This window comes from Stylophora pistillata, chromosome 8 (genome assembly GCF_964205215.1).
Source record: "Stylophora pistillata chromosome 8, jaStyPist1.2, whole genome shotgun sequence".
NCBI lineage: Eukaryota > Metazoa > Cnidaria > Anthozoa > Scleractinia > Pocilloporidae > Stylophora > Stylophora pistillata.
In genome coordinates, this window is record NC_142526.1 from 22,261,769 (window position 1) to 22,286,076 (window position 24,308).

Below are 24,308 nucleotides of genomic sequence, written 5' to 3' on the forward strand. Positions count from 1 at the left end.
TTTTTAATAAAATGTCTATTGTTTATACTGTGACTTTTTTTAACATTTGTTAACATCGAAAACATACTTTATTAGTTTGGGTACGACACGACCTATTTGGGCACGAAACGACTGGGTACGTTACAACCGTGGGTACGAAACGACTGAACTAACTGGGTACGAAACGACCAGTAACCAATTTAACTCAGACGTCACATCAAACTAGGCTTCGTCGTGTGCTTGTAACAAAATCTTCCTTCCGTCTGCTCCGCGAGAAATGTGTAACAAGTCACATTCAACAACACGAAACCAAAAGTTACATTTGCTTGGCGGCAGTGCGGCAGTGAATTGTGCCCCTCACTCACCCTAACGTAACAATCTGCGCTAATTACGAGGCGACAATAAGTAACTACCAGGTCAAACTCTTATTTTGTCTTCTTTCTGCCTTCGCGAGGGGAAGTCTCTCCGACAACTTCGACGATTGGAACCAATGAAGATCTTTAGTTGAGACTCAGCGTCTTCCCTCGACAACGTTTTCTCTTGGAGTATCCTGAACAAGCCCCATTACGGAAAATAACCCCTTCAACACACGACACGACAACAACGGTTGCGAGTCACCTGGCGGTAGAATTGGACCGAGATCTGAGACGTACACGTACGGTAATCTCAAAACGCAGAAGCTTCCTGGGGGAAGGGTGACACCCGCATTAATACCGGGGTAAAACACAGGACATGGCGGAAGGGAAGGTTGGACCCTCGGGTTAAGGGTCACGAGTACGGGTGAATCGGGTGTGACTATAAAGACACGCATCATTTGAGCCATTAGAGGTTTCGATGAGCGACAGGGGCATGGAAAATAGAGAGGCATGTCTGACGTCACTAGCTTTAGGGCTGTTTCCTTCACGTGACCGGAACTGGTCGCTTTCACCATCTTGTCCGGGCCTGAGCAGATAAACCTTGAGAAGTACAACGTGAAATGTCAAAAAATGTGAGTATTAAACTCTTTCACTGCCAAGCTCTTATCAGTAATTCTCCTTACCATATGCCTTACAATTCATATGATGTTAGTTTGGAGAATTTGGTCGAGGATCAACTAGAAATACCCTAATTGATATCTTTCTTTATTCTCATTTACTTGTCTGCTTCATATCGTATTGATATTGTAAGGAGACATTTTCACACATGAGAGTTCAAAAGGATTTACAATTTGAGTACGTTATAAGAGATAAATTATGGCGGGGCTCCCATACCCACGGAATATGGTCAACCTCTTTTCGTTTGGTTGTCACGTGACTGACCGAGCGTACGTACGTGCCTTCAGATTGCACGGGTAGGGTAGGGGAGACTATCAAAACGAAGGGAGGGGTGTCTCAGGCGAGTCTTGGCAAATGCAAATCTTTTATGTTATCATTAATATTACGAACTTGGGAGCTCCGCTTTTAGGCTTGGCTAAATCTATATATTACTGGAGAGTGAAGTGTGAATGCAGGTAAGGTATAACTGAAAAGAATATTTGGTAATTTTGAGAGAAAATTGCAATTAAAATAGCCGATAATATGGTTATGCCGGTTTGACAGAAATGATTGATGAAAACAAAACTAAAAGTAGGTAAAAGTACGACATAGCTGCAATTAAATGAATTTATGAAACTCGACATTTTCCAGCATGCGTTCTCTCTGAACATCAAAGAATATGTGTGATGCTGATCAAATGATTGAACGCATTTGGTTTTACAGCATTTTACCTAAGAAATTTATTAAAACAAAACATGAGTCACAGAAACGCACCAAGAAATGTGCAAGAAAGGGTCAGCGTAAAATGAATCTGCCACATTGAAACAGTGCAAAAATCTTCAGCAAAAAACTTTTGCCAAGAAGAATACACTTTTTGACTGGCGAACTTTTACAAGTGAGAAGCGCAATTCCGAAACAGATTTTGACATTACTCACCGATGTCCTCTAGGGCACTCATATTCTTGTCCTATATAGGCTCTCACTGTCGGTAGTGCCCCTTCACGGGAGGTCCTACCACGCTGCCGAGAGGCTCCAGACGCGCCTTTCCCTGTTGTTGCACTCGATATCAATGGAAGGGAATTCGCTTTATAATCTGAACACTGCCGACGAGCATAAGTCAGAGCCTGGTGCAAAGGAAGTGACGAAACATTACTTCCGGCGGAAGGGAGCTCGTTCAGCGTCGGCCACGCCTCTTCAGTCATTTGCTTAGACCCCAAGTGCTTACCCTTTCCATCAAATTGGCTCGTTAAATCGGACTGGCTTTCATTCAGCAAAGGAATGTCCCAAGCCAACAAATAGTTGCTGTTCGGGAAAAATCCCGGCTGGTCTAGACCTTTGGCGGGATTGTAGGTACTTGCGCTTCCCAGACGACAGAGCGACCAGGAGGGAAAGCGGGGTAGAATACCAGGAGGTGAATCACTGTTCAACATGGTTTCTAGATAGATCTGTTCCATTTCATCACGCGACGAAAATCGTTCGAAAGAGTGCAAGTCGGGAACGTGCTCCCCCACCGCGGAGAGGACATCTTGGGAATTCCCCATGCTCATTTCTCCCGGAATTCCCACGGATACAACACTCTTGAACTCGGATGGCATACTCCTAAATTCAGAGCCCTCATGACTCATCATCTCGAGCGTAGATTGGTACCCACTAGCCCCGTATGCAGAACTGACACTGTGCCCCAGGCTTCCCAAATTGTCCGTTCTGGCAGGGACGCCCGAGTTTGGAATGGGAATAGATCCAGTTGTTGGGGCAACTGGTACAGCGGGCGTCTCACTGTTAGACGTCTCGTCACTCGGTTGCCCCTCACCACCACCCTCCCCGGATTTGACCTCTTCTCTCATAGGACTAACTGTCTCTGATGGCATCTCCAAGAGGGGGGCCTCATCTGACATTTCCGTTGAGGTTTTGTGGGAGATTTTTGAAGAGAGAGAGATTGGATGAAATGGAAAGAACAGATGAACCAGCGAAAAACAACACTTTGACTGAAGCATTTTGAAGAAGTCCACGTTGGCTGCCTAGAAAGAGTACATCAAAACAAACTCATTTCCCTGTCAACGAGCCATGTAGATTAATGAACGTAAAGCATTGCAGTAGACCGCCTTGTGATAGTGTACTTTAAGCCCTCAAGCTCCGTATTAAGGCTGTCATTGAATAAAAGCAGAAATGTTTTGAAAGTACCGAACAGGTAGAGGTTTCTCAAATAATGCTTTTAAGTCCAGAATCTGTTTTCGAGCACGAGTTCGCTGCTAAGCCGGAGACCCAGTAAATATCTTGAACCTGGGTGCTATCGAACACTGTTATGCTATTATGGTTGTTAAGCATGGATTAGTGCTTTGAACACCTAAGCCATGTTGGTGTTCACTGGATAACATCACGTAAATCTTCATTCCTATCCGAATGAGGATCTAACATGAAAACCAAACATGATGAAGAGACATTCAACTTTTTTGGGAAAAGGTCAGTTTGAAGGATTCTATTCGATCTAATCAATTTTTTAAAAAGAAATTATTTCAGTAATCGAATTCACGGAAACACACTCATCTCACATCAATTTTGATAAGTATTTTCACCTAAAAAAAAAAATAAATAAATTACTTTGCAAAAGTATGCAATAAAAATATCTACCTTGAGATCAAAAGGATCTTCTCTGTGATCTTGTATCCTTCCACAGTTGCATGCACTGAAACTGGTGATACGACTTGAGTGAGGCTTACATGGAGTAACTCCGAGCTCCTTAGATTCCTCGGAGACTGGGTCGGAGGGCACCTCTCCTTCCGCAGGGACCCGGTGGTACTGAGGAGAAAATGCACAAAACTATGACCATTCTGTTGCAAAGGCCACAAGTATGTCTCTTTGTAGTTTGATGAACGCTAGGCTATTGAGAGATTGTGCGCACAAAGAGGTACACATGAAGTACCAAGATCTCTCAGTTTTGTAGTTGTCTTTGCTGTCTGCCATACAATTCTCATGATGTTATTGGTATTGGATAAACTACTCTTCTCCTTATTGACATTTTTCTTTATTCTCATCACTTGCCTGCTTGATATATATATATATATATATATCTTATTAACCAAGCGCGAGGGCCGTACTGAGAGAATATCGGCCCGAGGTCTTGACAGTACGGACCGAGCGCAGCGAGGTCCGTACAAAAAAGACCGAGGGCCGATATTCTTCCAGTACGGTCCCGAGCAAGCTTGGTTAATAAGAGATTTATTATACGACTGAAGTTTAATGGGACACAAGTGCGGTATCATTCGGGACCATTCGGGACAGTACCCGGTCCAATACTGAGAGAATATTGACCGGCAATAGAGCATTTTGATTGGTTGATTTTAGTTAATGGCCCTTTGAATGCCCGAGTCGTGTAATAATGTATTGATATTGCGAGGAGAAATTCTCTATTGGTCAGTCAGGGGGTTAAAGAGTTGAAAGGGGGAATCACTCTGATTTTCCAAGCCATCGACCGCCATAAGAAGTTTCAAGCGGTCAAGTGTTTCTACGTGACCCAAGTGCTACAACGAGGTGATCTCTCTTGACTGGTTTTTAAAAACAATCATCAAAATCCTCACCGGATAAACGCAATGACGTCCGGTTAAGCTACGCTCCTCACAAAGCTGTCTTCCATTCATCCATACCTTCAAAAAGAAAAATTAAAAAAAAGAAACTTTTATTTTATAGATATACGTACTCATTGCGAATGTGTAGTGTATGCACCGGAAAGGAAAATACAGAGGAAAATGCTGTACCAATAGTAATCACTAAAGGACGCGAAAAGTGCGAAGAAAATCGGTAATTTCCCCAGTATCTAACCTGTTCAAAAGACAAAAACAAAAAAAACAAACAAAATAAAAATTACACGAAGGAAAAAAAGTGTTCGCTGACGATACCTTGTTGCACTCATCCTGAAACTGGGCTGCGTAGTGTTCAAATGCAGGTCCGCGAGCGTGCAGAGAAAACACCCGAAGTGCTTGAGACAGCTGAAATATGGAGAGACGAAAGTAAACTGAGTTAAAAATTTATTACTTTAGCACGAGAAACGATGAAATTAAGGCAACAACGAACAAACAAAACCAACGGCAAAAAAAAGATCAAATGTAATGGGTTACCTGGTTCAAGTGTACATTCTGGGTGTAATGTGAAGGTAGATTTTCCAAGTAAGCACTTGTTGCAACAGGTATCGCCTTACGACAGCGCCTAAAGGAAAAAAAATAAAAACAAAAATAAAAACAAAAAAACAAAGGTGAATAGGCCTTTTGCAGTTAGAGATCACGTGCTTAGATACCGCATAGCAACGCCATACTGGAGAGCAAGCACTCCAGTGATCTCAGACAAAATAGAGATCACAGAGGTCTGCATTCAAACAAAGAATACAGCGGATAACAAGTTAAAGGGTATCCCAATTCGAGAAATCTTGTAAGTTTTAATCAACAGCTTCCTTGGAGTGTATCAGCGAAAAACGAATTTTGGTGTGATTTTTCTGCTGATACACTCAGGAGAAGCTGTTGATCACTTCTTATTGGATTTCTCGAATTGGGATACCTTTTGACCTGTTATCCGCTGTATTCTTTGTTTGAATGCAGACCTTTGTGACCTCTATACTGTCTGAGATAACTGGAGTGCTTGCTCTCCAGTATGGCGTTGCTATGCGGTATCTAAGCACGTGATCTCTAGCTGCAAAAGGCCTATTATTCACCTTTTCCCTAAACCATCAGTATCTCTTCCCGACAGACAAATGACCATTTATACTATCTCCCTCTCTAAGCTACTGCCACATTTACCTCACTTCAGTGGGAGGATATTCTGGGATGACCTTTATGGGCCATCCTCGCAAAGGGAGTTTTTGCCTCAAAAACGTTGCTTGTAGACCAGAGAAAGACCGGAAAAGAAAACAGAACAAAACAGAAACTCCAAGCTATTACATGCCGCTAACTTTAACTGTAGTTCAGAGGTTGGTCACCTTGGATTTGAGTGACACTCCTATTTCCAAAAACAAAACGAAAACAAAACAAAACAAAGAAACTTGCAACAAAACAAAAAAATTACAGCAGCAGTATTTCTATGGGGATGGTATGTAATGCTCCCCTCTCCCCTGCCCCCATTAAAAACTTGGATAAAACACAGCAGTACTTACGCCTCAGAGAATTTCATGTCGAGATCCAGGTTAGATACCATCGCATTGAGAGGAGCAGTCAATTCACTCTTTGGAGTCAAGAAAAATTCATAGAGGGCAAACGATACACGTGCCCACAGACGGCAAGATGGAACCTGCATCACCAATGGACACGAGTTACGCATGTCAAACACAGGTATCAGCGCATGTAAGGCACCAAAAGAAAAAGTGGTATGTATGACTGTCAACATGAGATACGAGGGTACAGAAAGAATGTTTCTGGTCCAGTCTTTGGGATATGTTAATAAAGCTAAGAATAAAGTATCTGGGACGGATGTCTGTTTGACATAGCGTCAATCCGAAGGCTATCATCGATTTAACGATTTGATCCCGTTAGTAAAGGGGAAAAAAATTGAAAGGGAGGACATTAACTCATTTATAATTGATGAAGACGACTTTGGAAAAAGAGAGTTCTTAGGCTAGGGAAAAAAAAAACATTTCCGTAGTTGGAAATTACATCTCTGGCTGACACCCTAGTTGTCTCTCTCTCTCTCTCTCTCTCTCTCTCTCTCTCTCTCTCTCTTCACTCACAACACTGATAAAATATCAGAACCCAAACGATCCATTAAGATCACCCATCACTTCACATGCACCTCCGCCAATGTAACCTATTGCATAACTTACACTTATTGCAAAACGAAAAACATTGGCGAAAGAGGCAGAAGACTAGGTGACCGATTCCGAGAACACCTTCGCGACGTGGAAAAGAATGACAAAGACACATCGAAACCAGTCGCTAGACACTCTAATTTACCTAATCATTCTAAGCAACATATGGCAATCTGCGGTCTTTCCTTACACTTAGGTAGCACGGAAAGCCGTAAAACTCTTGAAAAGCTCATCTTTCAAACCTGCAGTCTAAATCCCACAGGGATCAACGAACGCTTTTCATTCCACTAATTTTTCGTGTTTTTCTCTTTGCCATGTTCCCATCAATAACGTAGCTCCATTTTCTGCTTCTAAAAGCACACAGAACCCACAATTCCTCTATTTGCTCCAACGAAGGGCTAACGCTCGAAACGTCAGCTTTTGTAATCGTTACGGTGGCCAATTTACCATTTCAACTTTGTTGATATATCCAAATTATCTCTCTCTTTCCTTCGATCTCACACCAAAGAAAACATGGGCGTATGTTCGCTGGTACACAAACAGTATCATTACCAAATTTCATGACTTTCAAAGACCATTACACAGTACTCTTTCGATATTTCCAAACTGGGAAGTTGCTTTATAAACGCGATCATTCAGTCACGGTATTTCAATCTTGCTTTCACGTTCTAAAAGTTCATTCTCAGTCATTTCCAGGATTTTCCGTAACCTCTCCTACTTCAGTAAAATTATCTTGCATCCAGGGGTGAAAAATAACGTTGTAATATGGTAGTACCTCAACATGCATTCTTCCGCATCTTATCGTAAAATTTGTAACTATTGTATAGTACCTCTACATGAGTTCCTCTGCGTCCTTCAGCCACTCCATCCCGTCCAGCATCTCCGGTCATCAAGTGATCAATCTGCTGTTTCAAGTAGTCTCGGAACAACACGTCATCCGCGGAATATGCCTCACTGTCCCCTCCTGACTCTAAGAATTCTCTCTTAAGGAATTTGCTATTCTTCAGAAGAGGGCTCGTCTCCACTGCGGAACAGTTACGGCAGAATTATCAAAACTAGTCATTAAGTCATGGGATTCAAGAACCAGCAAGAAATAGGACAAGAAAAGACACTTAAGATATGTTAAAGTTCGCACAACAACCAGGCGGACGATCAGACATGGTTTGATGCTACTCTAGTTTAAGGATTTAATGAATGTAACCGGGAAAATTACAATTCAACGACCGAACGCTACCCGGGAGTGCCGAAACGTTGGTTCGATTTCTTTAAACCAGAGTAGCATCAAACCATGTCTAAAAGAAACAACTTTAAGTTCATTCATCTGCCATCTTCGATAAAAGTGAGGCAATAACGCTTAAAAATGCCTGTAACAAGTGTTACGCATCCAAACGGAAGAGAGCTTGTTTTGCTTAAGCCAGTTTTACTTGTGTTTTGATTTAGTTTTCTTTCATCAAGGAAGGCAACAGTTCTGAACTAGAAAGAATTAGGACCGGACATCCAGGGAATTTCTTTAAGTTTTTCCATAAGATGCTGCCGATGGTAAAATAGGCAGCTGTCGCAAGGGGAACCCAAATACAAGAGCTCGTTGGTAGGCTAAACAGATAGCAGTGAGGTAGACCGGCATTGAAACCTCTCGACCGGCAGACTCCATATTCATATCAATCCTTCACGAGGGCGCATGCATACGATCGTCCGTTGGCAAGGAGGAAAACTTACAGCAAGTTATGCGCCTAGGTGACAGAGCTGAATAACGTCTGCGCACGTGCTAGATTTTGGCGCGGAAACACGGATTTTGAGTCGTTTGAATGTTAATTTCTATTCTGTTGCCTGGAGCCGAGGTTTTCCATGCCGGTTTTCTCTCGTAGAACAACCTCCAAAAACTTTTTACACCCCCTAAATATTTTCGAAAATTATTTTCTCCTTAAAGACTTCGGAAATAGGATAATTCCTTCGACGACAACAAAATGCCTCAGTTTTAAATGCCAGCTCCTTCTTATTTTCGCAATACACATTCCGCTAAATTTTATAGCTCGCACGCGTGAGCCCGCGTTGTTGACTGCATGCCTTAAACGTTCTTTCCCGCTCTTTCTCCCTGAGCGACAATGCAGCGATAAAAAATATTTTTTACATGTTCTTGTAGACAAAAAAAAAAATTTGCATGTTACACTGGAGTGAGCAACGTTTTCCCTACCCCATTTAGTGTTAATAGCCGGTTTGGCCAGAGTGTTTAGGAGAACTGCGACGGGGTCAAAGTTGGTTGAGCATGGCTGCACGTGAACAAAGGCGTGGCTTGAGTTTACAGTGAACAGGGAACTTGAACTGTGGATTTAAAACAACATTTGTACATTAATGCAAAAACCAAACAAGCCAACAACAACAACAACAACAACAACAACAACAACAACAACAAACAAAACGAAGGAGGCACATAAATGTAACTATCTTTAAAAAAAATTTGTTATTCTGATGAAACTGAATATTGTTCCTTTTCCTATGCTGGGAATAGGTTTACAAGACGTGTCTAGCTATTTTTAAAGAAAGCCATCCATCAATTTCCCATGCCCGCGTGCTAGTTACGAGTAAAATTATTCGCAGTGAGGATGTGCAATGAAATACTAAGGAATTACCTTAAGCCATGACAGAAGGGGTTACTTACAGCTAATATGCAGACATTTAGGGTTAGTCTGTTTTACAAGTGTAACTGTACATTAGTCATTCATCCCACCTAAGACTTCCTAGGAGCCTGGCCTTTCTCATTATGCTGTAAAGCTGATCCTCTACAGAATGCTGAAGTTTCTTTTGTGGGGTGATGATCTGAAATAAATACAGAATCTGTAAGTTTAAAATTAAACAAACTTCCAAAAATGAAGGAAACAAAAAATTAATTAGCTAAGCTGAGCTGGCGTTATAACCATAAGCTTGACTGTGGACTGAAAGGTCCCTACATTTGTTTTGTTCTTTTTTTTAACTTACTTGCTGCTTTCCCTTTGTCTTGCTGGCATACGTAACCTGGCTTTTTCCTGACTGCATTTGAAACATAAAATATTTCAACACAGTCATCAAGTCTAGTCTTATGATTAGTAATGTAAGTATCTACAATTTACCTAGGAAGGAACATTATGACTTACAGCCCTGGTTTTGGGCCCAATTTGTAGTCTTTTAGTAAGTTCAACTTTTATATGACTCTATACAATAACTTGATAAGTAGTTTCTTAGAAATCGACATTGAAATAAAAGCTAGCGCTAAGAAGTCGCGACGTTTTGACCTCTCTGACGTCATTTTCAAGTGAGTAAGTTTTCCAAATCAGCATAAATATGTTGAAGCAAGTTGAATAATTACTTTATTCATTTATTCCCTTCCATTGTATATTTTAACGTTCACCACATTTTATCGTCTTCAACTTGCTTCAACATATTTATGCTGATTTAGAAAACTTACTCACTTGAAAATGACCCCAGAGAGGTCGAAACGTCGCGACTTCTTAGCGCTAGCTTTTATTTCAAAGTCTATACAATAAATTGAATTATACATGCATTTGGATTTTGGTTCTAACTCATGTTCTGTTGGAGAACAGATGTAAAGACCACATCATCATTAACAACATTTTGCTTCTCTATTATATAAAAGAAATAGTAATCCATGTTGCATCAGTGACACACAAGGCTGTGTCACTTTTTCAATCCAACCACATTTTGATGTCATCTCTGATCTATGACTGAAAAAATGCGTGGCAACACCGAATCTATTTGTTAATACTATGTTACACAGAATGCTTTATTCTTACAAAGTACAGTGTGCAATCCAGTGTATTTCTCTGTTTTAAAGCAAGTACTTGAAAACCATCTACAAGCAACCTGGATAAATTTTCTGCAGGTAATTTGCCAAACACAGTTATTATTTGTCAAAAATGTATAGTCCCACAAAGGTTCTCTCTAAACCAGAATTTCATTATCTATCAAAGCTTTCAGTTCTTATCTATATCTTCATTTTATTCAGGTCTGATTAAACTGTAAATAAATTAGGAAAATTTCTGGAAAGCAAACAAAAAAAAAAGTGACACATGTGACTGGTTAGCTTCATCTGATGAAGCCCCTAGTTAGGTAAGTGGAAACAAGCATAGAAAGTGGGTGTGTGAGAAATGGCAGAGGTCAAAGACCTGTCATCACCTTCTGTCACTTAGCAGATCATTTGCTTGCATGTGCTGGATGCATACTTAAACAGGCTATCATAGTCCCCAGTCAAACATCTCAAACTAGGGAAGTATTCCCAATATTCCAGGAGCATCGAGGTCACAGAAACTAGGATAAGCTGGGCAGTTACCAGCAGTCAAATCTGTAGAACCAATGCCCAATTAAACAATGGAAATTTAATTCTATGATCATTTCACACGAGGATTTGAATTTCATAAACAGGCTTTCAGACAGCTTATACTGATTCCCCAAAGTGAAATAAAAAACAAGTTGATGTTATTACTAAGAGTTACAACAGTACAATGCCTGTTCTACACACATGTGCATCTTGGATCTCAGGTTGCAATAACAAAACTTACCACTTGTGAAGGATCCCTGAAAGGAACACGCTAAAATAGTAAAACAGTCTTCATTTAAGGTAATATTAATTTTGTGCATCTACATTTAACTTGGTATTTCTTATTGCTAATTAAAAAACAAAATCATATTTTTGTGAAATTCCATCTTTACCAGCCAATTGAAGGTTCACGCAACTATATCAGTCTAATACTTGTTTGGGGTTAGCAGTTGTTTTGTACTCATGGTCATTTCGTACCCAGTTGTTTTGTACTCAGTCAGTTGGGTCATTACATACCCAGCTCACTTGGTACAATGCCCAGGGGGATTTTGTAGCTTCCATTTGATCAACACATAAATTAAATCACCCTAACCAATGAGTAATAATAAAGAAGATATACTGACCTGTCTCAGGGAACACACCAGTCTGGGAATACAAGGCCGTCCAGTTTGCCTCCAAATGTCAGGAATGCCATCCACACCAGCTAACAGCTGGGATATCTGAGGCAGCAACTGGTGTCTAAAAAATTAGTTTTAGAAGCACAAAATAGATTAAAAGGCTACAGGAAAAAATATTTTATGGTATTAATTTTTTCCTTCAGTTTTTGGAAATAACATGTACTCCAAAGTTAATATTAAGAGCTTGCCTGTGACTTTTAATTTAGTGGACAAAACTGAACCAATATTCTCCCCATTGGTCTGAATTTGTTTTCGCCAAATAACTGCTCAAGATATATACCACTACTTTCCTGTAGTATCATTCTATGTATCTCTTTGTACATCAGAATTAGAAGAAAATTTTTGTCTCCCTCATTGGCAAAGCAATGAAACACATATTCACAAGGAAGATGAGCATCTATAAAAAGGTCTGAGTGAATTCATGATTACACAACCAAGACCCGCAAGACAGTATTGAAATCATGTTTGTCCTCTGAGACAAATCCTTTAAAACCCTTTAAAACCCTTTAGCCCCGTTAAATCAGTGTGCATATTCTCCACGCTGTTTTCTATACACTAGTCCTATGGTATTGATGGGAGAATTAATTTTGTTTCACAGTCAAGAGCTCCTTTACATGTAGTTGGCACTGACATTTCTTTTAAATTCACAGGACCTCAATGTTTGATTCAGGGGTGATAATTATTATTGTAAGGAGAAGTTAGCTGCTAGTCACTCTCAACCACCTGGGTTCAGAAAAACCAAGTGACTCAAACTTGAAGCCCTTTTAAAAAAAACGGATGAAAAGACTGAGGGTTCCTTTATGTTTGAACATTTCAGCCTCTAAAATTCTGTTACTTTTAGAATCATACTGGGAAATTAGTCTGGTTATCATTACCTTGTTGAAGCCAATGTGCGAAACAGCCTGATGTAATTTAGATCAAAAGTCTGCGAGGGATGCAAAAGCTGCAAAATTTTAACAGAGAAGGAATAACTTGATATTATATTCACCACTTCAAAAACAAGTTCAGGTAACTGTCAATTCAGTCAACCAATCAAAACAGATGTCAACCAGGTAGTTATTGGTTTTAAAGAATTCATAGCCAAATAATTCAATCAGTCAGACCATGTACACAATAATTAGATAGTGTTGATAAAAACTTTGGAGACATCATTCAGTCATAAAAATAATTTGTTCCTTTTTTTAATAAATTTTTAGCATAAGCTAACAGAATAAGTTCACAAAACAGATGTTACCCAGATATGTACAAAAAAAAAATACTAATTAAATGGCAGTTACTTACAACAACAATGTGAGAGACAGAGAACAGGAACATCATTGCACAGGCATAGTAAAATTCATGGGACATCCAATACTGATGACATGCCTGGGAAAATAATAATCAAATATCCAAACATTTTTCCAAGGCTTACTGAAAAATGTCACATAATTCCTGAGATGCAGTGGGTGTACAGTGTAATCATTCAACAGTACACATGTATCTACTGTACCTAGGTTAAAGGAGTAGACTAACATCTTATTAAGCAAGCTTGAGGGCTGTAGTGGGGAATATTGGCCAAAGGTCACGGCAGTACAGAACTATTTCTATGAGGTGTAAAACATAAACAACCAAAGTGCAATATTCCCCAGTACAGCTCTAGCAAGCCAGGCTAATAATTAGTTTTCAGACCAAAGTTGTTAATTTTAGAATTAAGTGGCTTTTGCGAACAAAAATACACAGCTTAATCCGTGGAGACAGTCTGTAAGGAAAAGTCCTAATCAAGTTAGTAACAACCACTCAGGATACTCAGATACTCAGATTCACCTCAGGACTACCTTGCCATATAATGATTACATGACTGTACCCTTCTAAATATCAGAACAATGAATCAAATTAATCAAGATAACATTATCAGTATATACACGTTTCTCCGATGAATAGTGGAGAGAAAGCAACCTGTATCAATATGCCAGAGAGTGCACTGAACAGACAAAAAGGAGAGAGCTTGTGGTAAACAACAAGCCATCTTTAATGGCAGGATGAACACACTTTCCAACATCTGGTAATCTCTAAATATGGGTTTGACAAAAATTAGACCATGTCATGTAACATGTCACACAACCTACAGTTATGTATTTGAACAGGAGGGCTCCTTGTTTCAAAGTTAAAGGGATAGGTCAGTCATTTATAGGGCTCTGCTGCTCTGCTGTTTCTATTGTTATTACTGTTGTTGACATATGTGTCACAGTATTCTCCCACGTTTCAAGCACAATAGGTATAATAATTTTCTTAACTCGTAAAGAAATCCTTTCACCTGTTAACTTTTCAAGAATTCCAGGTGATTTTAGACAACTGTAGTATTAGGTGTTCTTGAGAGCAGAACAGTTGAATAAGCAGGAGAAATTTGTCAAACAAAATGACTTATTTCAAGCTTAGAACATAACAAAACCGAGATGGCTGCCTCAAGAAAAAAGTAATGAAGCCCACAGTCCCCTGCAGCAAAACCACAAAAGAGTGGAAAAACAAGTTGATGGGACTACCGCTGGCTACATACCGAGGACTCGCTAGGACCGCTGACCTGCGGTAGTCAGCCAGGTCATTTCGGGCGCTAAAACTCATGTGCATCTTCAATAGATCTTGCGAATTGAACTTATTATCGTAAGTCTATGATATTGTGTTTTGTTTAGCTTAATAGTTCGCATTACTTAGTGTTTGGATTTTGTGATTTATCCCATAGATCTGTTTCATCGTTGTGATTAAACTAAATCAACCGAGGAGTTCGCTTCACAAGTGACATTTCAACAAATCTGAGGTGCTAATTGGACAGTATTAACTTTACTTGTATACTTTGCCTGAAAAGTAGGCCTCTGTGTCATTATTGTTCTCATTCTTAATTAACCATTACCATTATTGCTATACTTATGGCAATGATGTTCTCACCTGCTATACTTATGGCAGTGATATTGTCACCTGTACCAGGCTAGTACATGTAAATGTACTTCTAACTGGTTTTCTCTTATTATAGTGAGAATGGTCCAAAACTAAGGCTACATGTAGATTTGAAACTGAAACTTACTGCATTCTGAGCATCTTGTGGAGCTTGTTTACAAAGTTGTAACAGTCTTGACACATCATACACAGATACAAGGTGTAAATAAATGATCCTCTGTTCTACATCATGATAGACATTAATGTCACACTTGAAATAAACAAAATGCAATTCATGAGTACAGTGGAAAAGAAATAATAGAGTGACAACTAATCAGTTGAAACTAGAAGCATGGATACATTCGTGCCACATGAATGTTGACTTTTCAAAATCCCTTGATGTTATTGATTAGAATAATATAAAAGCATTGAAATCAAAAGATACTCACTGAAAATTCATCTGTATCCTTCTTCTTGAATGTACCATCTAGAAAGTCAATCTATGAGATGAAAATGCATTTGGGTTAAAATAGCATGTATTCTTAAATCAGTTTTGTCGTTTTTCTCTATTTACTTCCACTTATCCTTGATGTCATTATTACGTTAAAGTGCAGTGTAGCAGTCATAGAGAACAGTGCATTCAAAAAAGTTCGATGGGAGGAAGGTTTTAGCTGATTTACTTCATTTCCAAACATGTACATTATTTAAACAAACCTTGAAAACTTCTTTTCCAATGGTTCCATTCAGATGTACAGCTTTCGACTTGTAGCCAATGTTGTCTTTGCCGAAAATCCCCACCACACATACTTTGTCATCCATACAACTAAACAGCAACATAGTATTTCTTCGAATCATATTATTTCAATCTCCGCTAAAAAAATCTTTAAAAGCGACTTACCTTTCCGGAGAACTGATTAAATGCTGAAAAAACTCCACACTCGCTTTCTTTGCTCCGCTGTCCGCCATTTTTTTTCCCGAGACCTTGGTAGCCTCTCTTAGCTTAGCAGCCTTTCTTTTTTCTTACGTCAGATCTAAGGAGTATTGCTACACGTGAGGAAGGCAAGATGGCGGATAAGTTCACTGAGTTTGCTGGACGCATGGGAAAAGCTCCGAAAGGAACCGGAACTGGTTTAAAACTTTTAGTTGCAGCAGCAGCAGCTGCATATGGAATCAAAGAGTCCATTTACACAGGTATAGTTTTATTCCAGTCTGAATGACTCCGCGAGAGGCAAGATCACTTCTCAGCACACGATATGGTATTCCTTTCCACGAGTTCACGATTTCAAATCGAAGATCACGATTGTCTTCGTTTGTATCCTGTCGTGAATTCATTTAAGTGGCCTCAAGTTGTTCTTGGTGTAGCTTTTATGGATATATTTTTCATCAAACAAATTTTTAAATCAAACAAATTGCTTTTATTGGTTCTTTTTTTACGATGCCATCGAACATCGATCCTTAGGTAATTTTAATTTGTACATAGACGACAAAGTGTGCATTCTTAGTTACATCAACTTTTTAATATCACATCACCGTTTTACAAGTTTTAGTACGTGTATCATCTCGTCTTAAACTCACTTTGGTTAGAATAAGTTGAACTTTTTTCCATAGTTTCCAATCAGTGAAGAGTAGGTACATGTACGCCGATCAAATTTGTCACCACTCCCCCCCCCCCCCCTCTTCCCTTCTCTCCTCTCCATCCCTACCTGACCTGGGTCCAATACCAATTAATATTTTCTAGACAAAGGTTTTTATTTATTGATCCCATTTTGTTTCCTCTGGATGAAAATGTTGGAAAAGGAGGGGGGGTGGGTGCTCAAACTTATATGGGTTGCTGATTTCTTTCAGTTTTAACACCTGGTTATAATAACGAGGGATGTTTGAGCTGTGTAAAAAAGTAGAGAAAGATGGTTTTTCATCTTGTCACAAGAATGGGAGAAATGGAAAATTCTAGGTCAGAATTCTGAACACAGAATTTTCTCTTTGTCCCTCATTCATGAAAAGACAGAAAAACATCTTTCTCACCCAGTTGCTATTTTTTTCTCTCCTCATCATCTTTCTGTCTGAAAATTATTGATATGAAAGAATGATTAATTATTGATTCCCCTGAAGAATGCAATGGTTATTTAAAAGATTATAATTATTTGATGACAAAGGTTACCTTGCTTAACTAATTATTGTGATTATCAGTTCACCACATGCAAATCTGTTGAACTATCTTTTGGCAGTTGAAGGCGGTCACAGGGCCATTATATTCAGCAGAATTGGAGGAGTCCAAAATAACATTTATACTGAAGGCCTTCATTTCAGGTACAGTCATTGTTCATTTTTTTAACAGAACTCAAAGCTTCAGTTTTCTTTAAGGTCATCATTTGGCAACTTAAAGTAATAAAATGGTCACCAGAGAAAAGTTTGAGTGGTCAGAGTTACAATTTAAGCATTATTATATCATACTGCTCTTTTTAGAAGTAATAAATTAAATATAGTTAGCAATCAATTTCGAAATGGGAAATTACAGGTTAGAAGATAGATTCATCCTGACATTTCTGGTGTAGTAAATCAGGATAGGAAGGACACTTAAATGTGATAGGCCAGGTCAGGGTGATGTCTGGAGGATTTCACATCTACAGTGTAATCTTGGGTGACTCAAACAAAGAAGACTCCTCCACTCCCTCTCTCCTCCTACCCCCTTCCCCCTCCCCCCCCTTCCAAGGGAACAACATTTAATCAAATTTACTGAATGGGTCCGTGAAAAACCAACCAATTACAGCTTAGTTATGCAAATCCAGTCAACTAGCAGTATCTACAATGTAGGTGAAGTGTTGCTATCCACTTCAGAAGAGCATCCATTGTGCAACAACAAATGAGAGAACACTTAATTTTCTGTTACAAATCCTTTGTTATGGCAAAGACAAGGATTACCATAGTTATTCGACTATAAGCTGAGCAATTTTTTCACACAACTTTACCAAAATCTCAAAAATTTGAGCCAGAGAAGGGTTTTTCAAAACACAATTTTTTCAAAACAGCAAATTCAAAGGAAACATAGATATATTCGTCTATAAGCCGAGATATTGCATGCAGAAGTAAATAACAAAACAAGTTTAAGTTGGTTATTGACTTTAAATGTGTGGTTGCTTCCAAAGGAGCAGTTTGTTGTTTTCGGCACGTAGTAAATACGGTTTATTGCTCGTCCTCAGTGTCAGTGTGGAATTCATCGTCCATCTCCTCCTCATCCGCTAGTGCTGCGGTTTATTCCGAGTAGGTTAGTTCATCTTCCATGCTGTCTAGAGCATCAGAGATTCTGCAGGTTTTGAACGAGTGTACAGAGCTTGCAAAAGTGTTTTAAAAATTTCGAAACTGACCAATCAGCATTGCTCATCCCACGATTGGTGAACAAACTCGTCGATCATCACATGTTACGGTGTTGAAATTTGCGATCGTGTAAAAAGAAAACTACTCTTGGTTTCTCTGCTCTGTAAACTAATCAAGTAATCTCTCATTCAACCGTGGATATTTCTGGGTGTAACGGCCCATCATTGTACTTTTCGCTGACATCTCGAGCTCTCTATAAAAGAGATTCTCTTGATCTTTCCTCTAGCGACTCACTGATGTCCCTGATGACTGTACTCTCTGGTTATCTTGGAATGTGTTATCGACGGCAATACTGCATTAAAACTCTTTTCTGTTTCGAAAATTAATTTTTGCGATCATTTCAGTTTGTTCAAGAATAGAATTCTCTGAATGTGGTCTCGGCTTATAGCCGATATTTTTTCGATTTGTTTTTCATAAAGCTTTCACCGACTATCATGTCTCGTGAGTTTAGGGTCTCGACTTATAGCCAAGGTCGGCTTATAGTCGAATAACTACGGTAACCCAGAAGTTCCACACATGTAAAGCTTGCTAGGCCAATGATAACTGAAAAAGCTGCAGCCCATGAGGTAGAACATAGCATGTGTAATTCATCACTGAATAAAAGGGGTAAGTTTCTAAAGAAACTGTGGTGCTCCATCAGTGGGGGGGGGGGGGGGGGTAACAAGGTAATTTGGTTTTATCAATTTAGTTGATAATGTAAGTAGGCCACCATAAAGGGTTTCAAAGCTGATATTTTGAGCAGCAGTCCTTTGTCAGAGTGATTGGAGGAATTGTAGGGTGTGTGTGTGTGTTTATGTGCAGAAAGTGGAGCTAAGCTATTGGTGGGAACGTGGTGACGAGAAAAACAAGAATAAATTAGCAGAATGAAAAGGGTTTGTTGATACCTATGGAATTAAGAGTGCCTTTGTTTGTCTTCATATTCAACAGGATACCTTGGTTTCAGTACCCTATTATCTATGACATAAGGTCAAAACCAAGGAAGATTATTTCTCCAACTGGGAGCAAAGGTACAACGTAGTTCATCTGTGTTTGGTTTAACCCTCAATGTTACAATGTTGATACACTATGAATAATGCAGTAAATAGACAAATTTGTTATACGAAGTAACACTGAGATACATGTATCCACAGGAAAGAAATACAATCATAATCATTGTCAAGTGACATTGTGATGTTAATCATGTCTTGAAGGAGAGAGCTCATTATTAATCCAAAAGTAGGCCTACGAGACATTGCTGATTTTTGTGACTTGTTTACCTACTGTAGATACGTGTGTCCAAAAGAAAGAATTACAGTCATGTTCATTGGTAACACTGAAATGTTGATCATGTCTTAAAAGAGAGAGGTTATCATTAATAAGGGCTATGGAGAAGTTCCTCATTTTTTTTTTGTTGTTGTTGTTGTTGCATAATGTATTTTGTCACCGTTTAGACCTCCAGATGGTTAACATTGGCCTTCGAGTGCTTGCTCGTCCTCAGGCAACTATGCTTCCTGATATGTACAGAAAATTGGGCTTGGACTTTGACGAAAGAGTTCTACCCTCAATCATGAATGAGGTGCAAATTCACATTGTGCATAATTGATAAAGATATCTGTAGCATTTGACATTTCCAATGTTGGTGTAGTTATCAAATCAAATCAAATCAAAGATCAAAAGGTATTTTTTCCTCTATGTATTGGATTCTACATATACATTTTTGGTGGGCATAGTGCTCTCAAGGTTTTTCCAAAAGGTCGAGGGAGAAATAAAGGTGGAAACACAACTTAGTATTCATTTGCAAGGATTAAAATTAATTGTAAGAACTGGAACCAGTAAATTTTGGAACACAAACTATTATTAATTTATAATATTTAAAAATTATTATTGTTACATACACTGTAATATATATAATTATTGATGTTTGTGTCTGCTATTGTGTAGGTTTTGAAGAGTGTTGTAGCTCAGTTTAATGCTTCACAGCTTATCACGATGCGTCAAGAGGTATGCTACGTCATCCTATTTCTTATCTTTCAGCTGTGGAATTATGACAATTAATTTTCTTTTTGACAACAGCATTAACCTGAGTTGTGTTCAAAATTGCAGAGGCTAAACTTGCAAATAAAGTACAAAAGTCTGTTTAGATATGTACAGAAATATTTAAATTATTGTTTTCTTGAATCCAAAGACTCAAGCTTTTCACGATGTATTTTTGCATAACAGTGATGTAGTTGTAGCATACTAGTACTGTATGCTGCTTATTAATGATGAAGGAAACATTAAAGGTTATGAATAATAATTGAGTATGTCTTAAGAAAAAAAAACAGATATCAGGGCTGTGGTCTAACAGTGCCTGGTGGCCCCTGGCACCTTACTTTTGCTCTTGGGCGACTCAGGAATTTTAGTTTTTAATCGAAAAGCATATGCTGGGCACCCTGGATTTCACAGTTTTAGAGCACTGGGCTCCTTTCGATTTTTCTTAGAGCACAGCTTTGGATATGTACATGTTCCCCCATGTTCTATTTTTTTTTTCACATATAGGTCAGTCTTTTGATCAGAAGGCAGTTGACAGATCGTGCCAAGGATTTCTTCATTATTTTGGATGATGTATCCATTGTAAGTCTTTTTATCTCCCCTCTACTGTCACAGACATTGAACAAGTTTGTATTGCAGACCATTGACATTTTCTGCAGGGTAGTGGCACACTGCCTATATCATTGATTGCAAAACTGTGGTTGATAAACTTGCCTTTCTTGTACAGCTAATGTTGTCCTTTAAATTCTCCAGACTGACTTGAGTTTTGGCCGAGAGTACACAGCAGCTATTGAGGCAAAACAAGTTGGTGAGTGCTAAAGAGGATTTGGAGATTATGTTATACTAGAAGAGTAACCAATGAGAGTACCAGGGCTCGACACTTACGGTAGCTGACTAGCCACAGACTAGTAGAAATTTGGTTTTGGCTAGTGGTTTTCGATTCCCACTTGCCAGCTTGGCCAGTAAACAAGCTTAAATTGTCGTAACATCTAAGCTGTCATTAGCCACTTGGCTAGTAAGTTGAAAAGTTAGTGTCAAACCCTGAAGTACATGTATATCTGTTCCTTCAACATAAATTCCTGAAATTAGTTTTTTATGTTTTGTATGCACTTTAACTAACATTAGGTAATAAAGGAGAATTTTTTTCATTGTTATTATAATTATTATTATTATTATTATTAATTTTTCATTATGTTTTCATTATTATCATTTTCCTTTTTTTTTTATTTACAGCTCAGCAAGAAGCACAGCGAGCTCATTACCAGGTGGAAAAGGCTATACAGGAACGACAACAAAAAATTGTACAGGCTGAGGGAGAGGCCAAGGCAGCCACTCTGATATCCTTTGATGTAGATTCTTACTGAATAGGCCACCTCCAAGTTCTCATGGTTTAGTTATCTGGTACCAAAATTATGGTGTGAGAACGAGGCTAAGTGCAAAGTCGCTCTCATTGGTATAAAGAATAAATGTTGGGGTAATGAAAATGAGTAAAAATTTCTCCCTTTTGTTTCATTTCACAAGCTACAGTAAGCGTTTGCTATGAATCAGCAAGAAATGTAACACCTGTTAAATGATGACTTCAAAACAACTCAAACAAAGGATGCATGTGGATGCTGAATAACAGCTCTGCAATGTCAGAGAAGTTGTACACTCAAGCAGTCAAAATTTTTTGTTCTGGAAATTTCCTCTCACTTGTGTGTAATTTCTCCTCCATAATTTTTTGTGGTCTTTCTTTGCCAGCATCACTTAACTGAATGCCTCTCCTCCACAAATAATTATTTTTCACTCTCCCATGTTGAATTTCAAGGAATTGTCCTTATTTTCATTACCATGGCCCTTTATTTGTTATACTGATGAAAGCAACTTTGCACTTGGCTTCTTGCACACTTGGTTTCTTGCGCCATAATTTGGGCAGCAGATTACTAAACTGTGAGAACTTGGAAGTGGCCAATAGGCCATTTTACAGTTGTGTACTTAGTTGCCAAGCCTTTGATTCAGAGTGAGGCTGAAGGTGACCTTGTTGTGATGGAGAACTGTATCTACTTAGCATGATAACAAAGTGATTTACATTTGAAAGACAGCAAGGTATGTTTCATAACAAGGTCAACCCTAGCCTCACTCCCATTCAAAGACTTGGCAACCAAGCACACAACTGTAAATGGACTATTAGTCCAGAGAAGTCTTTGAGTAGTACCTCTAAGACAAGAAGTTTGTAGTTGAAAAATGGCAATTCATGTTGAAAGTTACTTCAAGTTGTTACAAGTTATAATGCTTTGTAACTTATTTAGAGCTTATTGGGTTTTGGTAAAATTTAGGTTTTTCTTCTAAGAGCATTTAATAATTCATAGAGCTATAAAAGAGGAAATCGTCAAGAACAAGAAATTACGCCATTGATTGAATTTTTGACTTGTATAACCTGCATACCATTGTTGTGGAAATCAATTTTTGTTCACCCTTGACAGTGTTTACCTTGGTAATGCTCTGAGGTCAAATCCAGGTTATTTAAAACTGAGAAGGATACGAGCGGCTCAAAATGTCTCAAACACGGTAGGAGTTCCTCCTGCATTAGTTTAGCTATGTGTGGTTTCAGGCTAAATTTTGACAGAGGAATCCTAGTTTTCCAAACTTCCTAAGACAAAATGTGGTGGGGTAGGGGGAAGTTGGATTCATTTCAATGTTCCAAAAATTAGAGATAATAATTATTAAAAGTGCAGTACTTGGAACCCCTCCCATCAGTCTAAGTAAATCTAATTAAAAAAGTATACCCCCTCCTCAGGCATGCTTCTTGTCTTTCCCCCATTTTTATAAACAAATCCCATTTTCTGAACTATTTGAGAAGCATAATTGTGGTATATGGTTTGCAATTTTCAATTTTACACTGTACATTTTTTATGTAGTTTGATTGTGGTGTATTTTAAACTTCATTTGTAGATTTCTAACTCACAAAATATGGTCTTCTTGGATGCTGGAGCATTGATGTTAAATGTCAGAGACACAGATGACATAGAAGAGTGAGTATTGGGTGTGCTGTGATTCATGTAACAGCAAAAATCCATCAGTAACCAACCATAATTACAGGAGAACCTTTAGTTAGTAACTGTAATTACTATAACTTTCTCTTGTTTACATTCTTTCCAACACTTGATAATCCAATTAAGCTACGGTATGACCTCACAGGTGAGCTGCAATTTAAGCAGTAGCAGAAAAAAGCTTGGGGAAAAAAAATCAGGCTTTTACAGGATTCCCAGACACTGTTTGGGTGCTACTACCAACTGAGTTATAAGGCCACGTGTTGGGGCGGGGGGGGGGGGGGGAACAACGTCTTAAAAGGATTCCTCTTGCCAGTGGAGGGATCCAATACAATTTGTGTTGAGGTCAATTTCATTTGACCTGCAGATTGAAAATCAAATAAGGCCATGATTCTCACAGTTGAACTGCCATTGCCATAAAGAAGCTTGACAAAAAAGTTCAGGCTTTGACAGGTTTTGAATCCATGTTAGTGAGGAGATAATTATTTGGTTTTCTGTCGGTGATCAATTATGTTAGTTACTTATTTTTATGTAAATGTAAAATGTCTTTTTGATGTTTTATAGCTCATGTTGTACAATTCAATACTCAAACTGTTTTGTTTTGTTTTAGTGACTTGTCAGGGAAATCGAAGAAATAATAACAAATAAGCAGATGTTAAGGAACTGTGATTTGCAAGCCCAGCTGCTGGCCTCTATTGACACAGATTGTTGATCAAATTGTACTACCTCCTGAAGTGGGACAGAGTTTCTCGTACACTTCTCTGAATCTTTTTTTTTTGTTTGTTTTTTATTTTTACAAGTAAGAAGATTGAAAGGGCTTTAGTAAACAGTGCTACCTGTTTTTGCCAAAAGTGCATTTAAATGTGTGGTGGGACAACCATAGTTTTAATGTAATGACAGTGTTGATATGTTATGTATGTGAAGTGTACATGTACCTCAACAAACTAAAGGTATACTTGATTGACACATGTTCTTTTTCCATACTGATGAAAATAAAATCCATTTTTGACATCATTTTTTCTTTTATTGCACTGTAAATTGATTGTGCTGTAAACATGCTTTTAACTTTCTTCTATGCCGGAGGCACCCCTTCTCTTATTTAACTAGCAGTATCCTATTAGCATCATAAAAATCCTTCTTTAACCCTTTGATCCATAGGAGGCAGCGTGGCCGAGTGGTTAGGCTGCAGGACTTGTAATGCGGTGTCCCGGGTTCAATTCCTCCACC

At 38.6% G+C, this 24,308-nt stretch overlaps 2 protein-coding genes across 3 annotated transcripts; one reads left to right on the forward strand and one right to left on the reverse strand.

Annotated features, from left to right (window-relative positions):
- Positions 1–45: 45 nt before the first annotated feature.
- Positions 46–15,698, reverse strand: LOC111325250 (nonsense-mediated mRNA decay factor SMG8). Its single transcript, XM_088730790.1, has 19 exons — positions 15,569–15,698; positions 15,385–15,493; positions 15,120–15,170; positions 14,819–14,941; positions 13,045–13,128; positions 12,639–12,706; positions 11,710–11,824; positions 11,328–11,357; positions 9,751–9,801; positions 9,503–9,591; positions 8,969–9,096; positions 7,608–7,801; positions 6,130–6,263; positions 5,105–5,192; positions 4,886–4,975; positions 4,568–4,633; positions 3,621–3,788; positions 1,929–3,010; positions 46–935 (listed from the first exon to the last, which is right to left on the reverse strand). The coding sequence occupies exons 1-19, from the start codon at positions 15,634–15,636 to the stop codon at positions 491–493; spliced, it is 3,183 nt and encodes a 1,060-aa protein (XP_088586916.1). The 5' UTR covers positions 15,637–15,698; the 3' UTR covers positions 46–490.
- On the forward strand, positions 15,699–24,095 carry LOC111325270 (prohibitin-2). Of its 2 annotated transcripts, none has more exons than XM_088730797.1 (11): positions 15,699–15,861; positions 16,896–16,977; positions 18,970–19,049; positions 19,473–19,597; positions 19,963–20,022; positions 20,560–20,634; positions 20,806–20,860; positions 21,286–21,389; positions 22,522–22,599; positions 22,984–23,063; positions 23,692–24,095. In XM_088730797.1, exons 1-11 carry the CDS (start codon positions 15,735–15,737, stop codon positions 23,717–23,719), a joined length of 894 nt encoding a protein of 297 aa, XP_088586923.1. In that variant the 5' UTR covers positions 15,699–15,734; the 3' UTR covers positions 23,720–24,095. The 2 variants fall into 2 exon arrangements, with proteins under 2 accessions (XP_088586923.1, XP_088586924.1); XM_088730798.1 differs by lacking the exon at positions 15,699–15,861 and adding an exon at positions 15,909–15,982 and having other exon boundaries at positions 16,858–16,977.
- Positions 24,096–24,308: the final 213 nt, after the last annotated feature.